Here is a 10303-nt window from a genome sequence, read left to right as displayed (position 1 = left end):
TTTGCAGACATACTTGAAAACAAGGGCACTGTGAAATGGAAACACATTTTGTACCCACACAAGGCTATTCGTGACACATTTCAAATCACTTCCCCCTAATTGTTATCTACTTCGTAAGCACAGCAATATTTTAATTACATATCTTACTGTAGCCTATATTGATTTTTGGGCAGACAAATTATTTTTGATTTCAATTAATAAGCCAAACTACACGAGGTCTTAGGCTATAGTCTGTATGTATATTTATTATTTTCGGTAAGACTGCAAATTACATTTCAGCCACGTACTGGGGACACGCTATATATTCACAACTTTCAATTTGCCATTATGACTATTTTAACTGGTCCAGTAAACTGAAGCAATGACCTACATGAAGCTGAGGTGCATACCCCTACTGTTAACTAAAAAGCCCAAGTCTTCTCCATGACTACACAGACTATAATAACACCTATTCGAGTAAAAATAATAACTTAAACTTTCAAAGAAGATAGTCTATTCGTTTATTTGTAAGTAATGCTACGTTATTTCACCTGATGCAAATACGCGTCGTCATCTTTTCATACGGCATAACATGTAAACGGCAAGCATTAACAAAAAGCCCACTATATTTAAAGAGCCTGTAAGCCCTGTTGTTTGCAAGTTATTTTCTGAACTCTTGCAAATATAACATTTGGTAAAGTGAAATATGTATATACAGTACAGAGATAATTGTGTAGTATCTGGAAGAACATTATTAATGTGGGACCGATGTTTCATGTCCAAGTTCTTGGCTGCGGCAAATATATTTCTAGGTCGATCTGCAGCCCATCTATGAAAAGTCTATTGCGGCTCTCCTCGAGTTGGTTCATTTTGTAGCAAAACATTTCACAAAGAGAGAATAATGATCAAATGCAGAGGTAAAAAAAATTCACTTCAGAGACAGTTCACAAGTTAATCGAAACAGGCTATGTGATCAAACAGAAAGAAAACACTGAGAAATGTCGTAGCCTACTTGGAATTACAATATTTCACATATTTGGCCAAATGTGGCAAAGGTATGAATACAAATCTTAAATTGGAAATAAATTCTGTACAGAAAAAGGAATATTTTACCTTAATTTCTCTGAGGTCAATGTTTAATGTTGTCTTTTTTCATTTGTTCAACAAAACAAGGAAAAATGAAAAAAAATAGGAATAATCGATCATCTTTATTCTCCCAGCGTTTCCATGACCTAACACTCGTATTATGCTGAAGTTGACTCTGGCCATGTACTCCAACGGACATTCAATTTTAGAGTTTTTTTCTCAACAAAACGAGATTGTTTGAGTTCACAATAAAGGATTGCCAGAAAAATACTGCAGACGATCTCGACTTAATTTCTTTTCTTTCATTCGGCGGTTCTGGAACCAAATCTTGACCTGACGGTCAGTGAGGTTTAGCATTCTTGAGAGCTGCAGTCGTTTCTCCTTGTTGATATAAACATTAAAGAAGAATTCTCTTTCTAGTTCACGAATCTGGAACTTAGTGTAAGGACACCTCTTCTTCCTCGTGCGTGGTGTACCTTCAAGCAACAAAAAGAACAAATACAAGGTTAAACGTATTTAACAGATAGGCCTACACTCTTTTCAAATATAAGAAGCATACGCGACAAGTACAAAAAATACACAGGGATTCAAATTAGACTGTATGGAGATTTAAAAGGCATTTGTATTTAGCCTATGAAACTAAATGTCTCTCAGTGGTATCACGGTCCAATGTCACATGGATAACGTATTTAGCTGTTCTACTTTTATTCAGAAAACGAAGTAACACATTGAGCTTTTTATTCCCCAACTAGATCCGTTATTTTCTCCTCTCAATACACCACAATCCTATATAGGCGATACGGCTTTTATGGGGGAGAATTCCTTCACATCATAATATGGCACATGAACACTGGATACTTAGATAACATGACTGCCAAACAAATTGGTGGGGTATTATTACAGACTAGAGACAAATGATTCCACATGACACTTTGGGTGTACTTCAGCCTGAAGACTCAGTGACGCTGTTTAATGAATGACAGAATTATATATATTCTGATCAATGGTTAATCATATTTACATGGACTATAACATAGCAGAACATCGAATTTGTAGTGATTTACAGAATAACTTAAAAACCTAAAATCTCAAAGCATTTAAATAATTAGTCTTACAAATATACTAGTCTACACTTCAAAGGTTGCATAACAAAGTTACGCACATATTCAGAAGAGGATTAGCGCCTAGAAACTAAGCATTATTTTCACAACTTGAATATATTTTCTGAACTGACCTTCAGGCCTACAATGAATCTGGATAAAACGCATACAGCAACCGTCCACAGTTGCAACACAATTGCATTTCTGCATTTATAGGAGGCGACTAAGAAGCGAAAAAATACAGGACTTCCAAAAGCAGCGTTCTGCCCAATTGCTTTTTACCCTTAACAGCTTTGCGAAACGTCGTTTAAAAGCCCATCGCAAGTTCATGATCAAAGTTAGCATTTGTCAAAATAGTGCGCTCTTAAAATTTCAGAGACTTGGGATTGTTGCTGGAGTTTTGTAACGTATGGTTTTTTCAAAGCGACTTCCCATCGTAAAAAATATTCTTGTTGGAAGAGCTGTGTAGGTTATAATAAAATCCATTGAATGCTTATAAAACTCCACATAAAATCTGACCGACAAAATCACTGGGCTAGTCCCTGAACCCTTTTCCCACAGCTTCGGGTACCTACTCGAGTGACTGGTTTTGTTGGCGCTGTCGTCTTTCGTGCCGGATGAAGAGGGACAAGAACCCGAATTTGTGTTTTCCTCTTCATCCTCGGGGTCTTTCTCTGGATTTGCTGTGCTGTGAAGGGCGGCACGCGGCTGGGACGATGAATCCAGCTTCCTGGAGTCGCCTTTCTGAACACAGTTCTCTGTCAAGCTGTTATCCGTCCCACTGAGTGTGCTTTCGAAAAAGCGGTCAAAGCCCTGTGGAAGAACGTTGTTTTTCCCTACACCCGAGTAAAAGCCCGGTGAAGAGTAGTTGGAGCTCGGGTGGTGGTGGTGATGGCTGTAGACACTTTCGTTTTTCATCAGCATTTCTGTCATGGTGGAAGATGGCGGAAGGCAGTCCCTATGTACCAGTTCCTCCCCTGAGTAACAAGATGCATAATTCCCTCTATGGTGCCACTTACTAGAGGGGTCCAAACCGTATGAAACGTCCCGAACAGGTTGTACTTGGGAGAGGTTTGAAGAGTATGGGTAGGTGATTTGCCGAGATGGGGCCTGTGGCAGGAACGAAGAGACTGCAGAAAATTCGGGGACGTAATAAGTGCAGCTGGGGAGGTAAAGGTTGGATGCACAGCTCGCTCGGTCTCCGAACTCGGAAGTCCTGTCTTTTCGCGACTGTGAGCAGAAGTTGCCCAGATTAACCGAGTTAAACATCGTTCTCCCCTTTCTCTTGCACTATAGATAGATGTTTTGGATTCGAACTGCAGAAGGAGAAAATTTGGGAAGGCAAGATGACGCGCTATCCGTCTAAAGTCGTCCAGGACACGTGATTGAAAGTAGATATTGTCATATATCAATTTGAAACACTTACATACGTAGGAGTGGTTCACTTAGGTAAGATAGGCCTATAAAAGGTTCAAACGATTGGTTTTCCAACAAGGCATGAGCATTATGAAATCAATATCAGGTAGCTTACCCATTTTTCGTCTTAAAACAATGTAATTAAAACATTAACGCCTTATAGCACATGCGCAATGTCATAACCTATAAAACATCCATGTGATATGTTAAGGATTTACATTCAAATGTAGCTTATAGTATTATTGTTGTTATTATTATTATAGGGCCATGCTAATGTAGTTAACTCGTCTTATATAAAGAGAGATATTAGAGTAGCTAGGTTAAATTTGCCAAACTGAAGTGTTTTCACAATTTATTTCAATTTCCAATGAAATGCCTCTCAGGTAATACACTAGGCCTATCTAAAAACCCTTAAAGTTCATATTTAACACATTCTTTACACTCTTAAATGATTACAAATATATTGTAATAAGACCTAAAATGCATTATTCCATAAATTAATCACAGTGCGTTAATGTCCAATTTCCATATAACCTGGCAATTCAGTAAACAGCATTGGTCCAACACTACTGGTGGCAGTATGATGTTTTTAATGACCTTAGGTTAACCTAACCTGTTGTAATGACCTTTGTTAAATAATCCCGTTATGAAAACCAATGTTATAACAGATTATTGTTCCGTGTCAAGATCAGTGGAGTGTTCCATCATATTAAATATGTTTGTTACACATCTGTCTGTACTCAGAAAGAACCAAGCCCAGCGTTTGGTGACATGGAAACAGTCAAAAAGCAAAAATAAACTCAACTTTATATACTGTGAATGTGTGTATGCAGTTTGTGTGTATGCAGTGTCTATATCCATGCATGTTCACAATTATGTTTGATATCATTCCGGATTCCAGTATCTAGATTTCTTGTTGCTGATACCATACTCGGTAGGCTATTTGTTTAGCCTGTGTACAAATAACTTAATATCATTGTAATCGTTTGTCCATTTAGGGATTAATACTAGGTCTATAACATTCCACTGTTTTAACTTATTATCTGATTTATTTTCTAGGTTAACCCAACTATAAAATGACGTAACCATAACATTCCCATACACGTTTGCACTTTGCACATTTTGCATAAAATACTACAAAAGGAAAAGGCCTATAAAAGGAAAGCAAGCTCTCGAGTAGCCTATGGTTTCTTCTGTGCAATTTCGCAACAAAATGATACCGCAATTATCATTCGTAATATAGATATATTTTTTCAAAGACCAAATTATAGTTTCATTGAACCATCCAAAAGGAAAAGGTGTGCAATTCATTTAACATAATTTACAATTATGCTGCGAAACAAACATAACAGTTCATTGTGGGTCCATTCCATTGATCTTGTAATGAATTCGTGTTTTGAAATTAAATTATTTACCATTGAAGAACTTATTAGGACACTGAATATATTCCCATAGACATAAGTAGGTCAGGTGGTTTTGAGGGCTGTGTCACTTTCTAAAGGGTAAGATTTTTGGTGGAGAGTTTGTTCAAAAGTACAATTTAAGATAAAAAGATCTAGGTGCAAGACTCCTGAGGCCAAATACAAAGAAACCAGACAGCTGCCCAGACACAGCACTTGAATTTGACCACCAAAAACCTGTAAGCGGCCACCATAAATACGAAATAGCTGCAGTAAACATACTTTTCTTCGCCTCTTTGCCTAGCAGGCTTTTGTTTATCTTGAATGGAGGAGTTTACAAACATTTGTAAACATTTTATTATTTACATTTAGAACACTCAGGATATTCGAAAAAGACATGGATGAGATGACTATAGGTAATATTGTCATTGGCATGTGTTTACTGTGTTCAATATTTCATAGACTACATGCAAGATGAGACGTGCGCACATTATAATTTCATTGAGTCTAGGCTAATGTTAGCAAAAGTGTTGGCTTATAATATCTGTATATCTCTTGTCACATTCAGCAAAAGATTAGATTGAATGTCCGCACACATAAACTGCACCCGGAGAGCAGTAGAACTAATAAACAAATAGCTTGCCATAAAAATGGTATCCTCTTCCTGGGACTGTCGGCTGTGTATAACCATTAAGATCCTGCTTCCACACTGCAGAGATGCCAAGTGCAATATTTGGTTTCCATTTGAACATACCGGCTACACTGTTTATTTCATGCTCGGTGGAGACCATTTGTACATTAGCTGACATTGGCTGTAGTGTCTGAATATAAGCGGAAAACACTGCTTCCACTATGGCCAAGAAGGATTCACCACTGCCTCTGTGCACTTCTCAAGTTAGCTCAGTTGTTTTTGGTATTTTATTGGGATCCTCATTACAAGAAGACTAGTGATAGGCGGGGGTCGAAGCAGAAATCAAAACACAACATAATAAACACATAATATACATAATACGATTAATAGTATATAAAACAAAATAATAAAATTCTACATAGAACACAAGGTAGAGGAGTATTTATCCTGTGCATCTACTATACTGTGCATCTCTCTAAAACGTTTACATTTAATTGTGTATACATATGCTTGTAATATCCCCAAGAGTCAGTGATGTCTCGCGTTCTGAAACTTTTGGGAGGAAGACTCAAACAGTAGTGGAATTTAGGAAATGCATTGCACCGCGCACAGTAAACCAATAAGACGACAAACGTAGTTTTCACACAAAGTGAAATCATCAAAATACAGTCCAAACGGAGAAACAGGTATAGGCTAATTTCTCTTAAGAAATTGACCAAGTTAACACCCTCAGATGACTATACCCACAATCGAGCTAAATAAACGTTCAGTATGGCAAGCAATTGTGTGAAATAATATTATTTTCCCCTCATGGCCAAGATCATTTTAACTGGATGTAAGCCGACCTATTAAATTCGGTTGTATGAGCTGTGAACAGTTTCAAGCATCAACAAAAAAGGACATGGTCACACCTGGGCCCTGGCCAAAGCAACGAGCCGTAGCGAAGGTGCATGTTTTGACATAGGCCCATTAGCTGAAGATACTGTACCAGGAGTTAATTGTGCAGTAAGTATGCTAATAACATAACATCGTAAATTGTGTAAGTTTGATTTTGCAAATATTTAAAGCAAAATAGAGGATACATCAATAATCTTAATACATTGTAATCTGCACGTGATTTTGGAGTAGCCTATACATTAAATTGTTTTTAAGTTAAAACGTCTAATTTGGGCAGCATAAAGCATACGCTTTCTAAAGGTTACAGGCTATATTAAACTGATATTTATTATTAAAATATACAAAAAATGTATTCCGTAATTTGGGGCTAAATTTCCAAGATCACGATTGATAACAATAGACATAACGTGGTAATGGTATACAATATATATCATAAAATATTGAATAAAAAGCATATCATTTAGATAAATATATTTTAAATAATTGTTTTTGCAAGTATACAAGCTATATTGGTTGTGTTATGCTTATCCATGAATAGGCCTACTAAATCCAGCGAAACATACTTTCCACAACTTTGTTACGCGTATTCCATATCATATTCTTTTCCTTAATTTGTTGTAGATGGCTTCATTCATTGCTACCTCTGTCAATTTCAAAAGCTTCTACTGATAAATAATAATGAATAGGCTTAATGTGATGCGCGTGCTAAGGACGGTTCTCTTTGTGTGGAGTAGGTAGGCCTATGCATGGAACATATGCCTTTTCACTCCACAGTATAGTTATTTAACTGCCTAAACATTACACGAAGGAAAACGTACAAATATTCTCTCATTTACAGAGCATTTTGCCCGTTGCTTTATACCTCTTCTGACAATGAGTCAATGAATAACAATGAAACCACTGGTCAAAACCTGTAACCTGGGGTATTTATGACGTTGAAAATGAATTAAATTAACAAAAACGTTATCAAATAACTTGCTTGTTTCAAACCAGATTATGCCTAATTTACTGTGAAAATCATTACCCCACAAAAAAATCCCCAAAAGAAACGTACCGTATAAACAGTGTTTGTTGGTGATAATAGAAAACAATTGATAATGATACTCACTCAAACTCAAACGGTTCAACCAAAGTGAACTCAGGCAAATAGTTAATAGTTAAATTGTATAGAAATTGTCAGATGTGGGGTTAAATGATATGTCATCGGTTCGAAGGATTATGTACCAGCCTTCTACGTTTCATTCTTGTATGGTCAACATAATGAATAGATGTGGACTGCAGCATATTATTAATGGTGGTTTCTAACAAGTAATTCAAATAATTCAATTTGTGTCCATTGAACAATCTGAATTGAAATGGAATCAAATTGTGTCTTTGTGTTGGTCAAATAGGTTATTTGATGACCGTCGTCATCTAACCTCAGGAACTGATATCCAAGCGTGGTTGGCACATCTTTCCGTTGGCCTACTGCAGGTTGCAGTGCATTATCACATATAGGTAATGCATTATTTAATTAGACAAATGTTTTACCATTTTGATTAAACGTAGCATCTCCTGAATCTATTTTGAAAATAATATTGGGCCTAATTGCCCAGAAATACGTAGATTCACTAAAAAAGAAATACATGCTAAATAGCGTTGCTCGGATTATGCCTGCTAGCTAGGCTAATGAATGTCCAATGTTAGGCTATACCATCCTGTTAAATTGGATACAATATGTAGTAAACACATTAACATGTCCAAAATACCCAGTGAACTTTCATTGACTTGAGGCATTTGGCATTCGACGACCTAAGACCACAAAAAACGCGTTAAACCTTTTTCCTTAAGAATCTGAAAAATGAAGTTGATTTAGGAGGGAGGAAATAGAATCTTTATTTTCTTACCGAATATCCGTCTTTGTTTCCTACAGGATTCGGTAGCGCTTAAGCATTGGGCCCCTGATGAGCCTCTGTCTTTATGATGTTTAATTTCCTTTTAAACTCAACGGCTTCCTTCAGATCTAACCCAGACTGCCGCTTTTGATGTTGGCATCCTGATCACTTTGGATATATTACATCTTCTATTCTCATCGAGAAACAATTATTTTTTTTAAAACGCTCTTTGGACCCTTTCCCCTCCTGTCTCTTTCGATCAGCCTACGTTGTAAGTCTTTCTTAATACTCAACGAGAACGTTAAAATAATATACAACCACAGGACCCATTGGAACAGGCTTACATACCCCTCTTTTTAACCGATCTTTCTTGCTCTTTTCTCAAAACATTTGCGATGGATAGTGGAGACCCATATAAGGAGCCTACTAACTTGACCTTCAATTTGTATGGGGGTCCCCGCCCACATAGACGGCAGGAAACCCAGGGAATATGTGCAGCACGGTCCGCTGGGGCAAATGTGCTGAAACCTTGAACATCAAAATACTGAACGGCCATTTGTATGGTGCACTTATTTAGACCGTTTAGAAACCGTTAGTTTCTTTGATATCCACATCTGAAAACAGAACAACTCACTGTAGCCCACCTTTATTTGGCAAGTAAGATACGAATATGTAACGCAGTCAAGATTCTACATCGCGTGATAATGAAGATGAACTAGACAATTTACTAACATGCCTATTTTGAAGCAACATGCAAAGCGTGTGTAAAAGTAACAAGTATAGCCATGAACGTGCATAAAATGTACTTTATATCTAAAGATATCAAACAAAAACAGCGTGCAGACATAAACAATTTAATATAGACAAATAGTACGTTAGAAACGTTCTCGTTTCCCAAACTAAACATATCCAATAGCCTATCTATATATATATTTAGGAGCGTCACCATGCCGCTTAAATAAGCGTTACATTGTTGAATGTTTGTCGAACGGTGTAAATTAGTCCCCACAGAAAGTGTGTTACGCTTGTGTCTTATTCTTGGATATGTTAAGTTATCCGTTATAACGTCTCAGATTCATTATTCAGGTATGACTGTTTTAATTTATTCTTGTGAAAAAGCAAGTAGAAAAACAAGTAGTACATGCTCCAAATATGATGTTAACACATTTTTACAGACGACATCGGTTGACACTGAAGCTTGTCCTTATCTACAGCCAAAACAACAGAGAATCCTCTAAACTGACAGTAGGTCTCTCTTCTTCGCTCTCTTTGTTTCGCCCTACACAAACGAAAGCACAAGCGCGCGCGCACACACACTCATGCACCCACATACAAAGCAACCTCTTGTTTCAGACAACACCTAGTGAAACATTTTTCTAGGCCAATGTTTTGAGACAATAGCTGCTAACGAAACAAATAGCTGTATTTTGTTATAGCCCACCAAATATAGACATTCAAATTGTATTTTTGGATACTTACTATCCTTTGTTTATTGTTTCAATGTTTTTTAATCAATCCTTAAGACTAGATAAAATCTTCTGACCAATATTAATTTCCCTGCTTACTGTCTAGGCTATGATATAGCCTAATTTAACTTAATATGAAATTGAAGTGAAACTAAGGAACGTAGCCTATTTACAAAGTCGTTAATGGTGTGGAAAGTATTCTGACTGAGCAAAATACCAATTTCTGCAAACCCATGAATGTTGTCACTTACAGCACTGTTTGAAAAAAACCGTATTATTCGCAAACCTCACCCGTAAAAACTGTCATAATCGTACAGAGATGTTTGATATACAATGATTTTCACTTTAACTATACATTTTATCTTTATGAATCCGTGTGCCGACTTCAATGTAATAGCTATTTGAATAAGGTCTACGTTTCACCTAGTCACTACATGGTAGGCTACATAAATAT

General features: G+C 36.7%; 1 protein-coding gene across 1 annotated transcript; it reads right to left on the bottom strand.

Annotated features, from left to right (window-relative positions):
- Positions 1 to 349: 349 nt before the first annotated feature.
- LOC105016991 (homeobox protein Hox-C11a) lies at positions 350 to 3535 on the bottom strand. Its single transcript, XM_010881251.3, has 2 exons — positions 2741 to 3535; positions 350 to 1541 (listed from the first exon to the last, which is right to left on the bottom strand). The coding sequence occupies exons 1-2, from the start codon at positions 3432 to 3434 to the stop codon at positions 1309 to 1311; spliced, it is 927 nt and encodes a 308-aa protein (XP_010879553.1). The 5' UTR covers positions 3435 to 3535; the 3' UTR covers positions 350 to 1308.
- Positions 3536 to 10303: the final 6768 nt, after the last annotated feature.

Source organism: Esox lucius, chromosome 17 (genome assembly GCF_011004845.1).
Source record: "Esox lucius isolate fEsoLuc1 chromosome 17, fEsoLuc1.pri, whole genome shotgun sequence".
In the NCBI taxonomy this organism is placed as follows: domain Eukaryota; kingdom Metazoa; phylum Chordata; class Actinopteri; order Esociformes; family Esocidae; genus Esox; species Esox lucius.
Note: the sequence above shows the minus strand (reverse complement) of the source record. Positions and strands in the feature narration are given on the sequence as shown.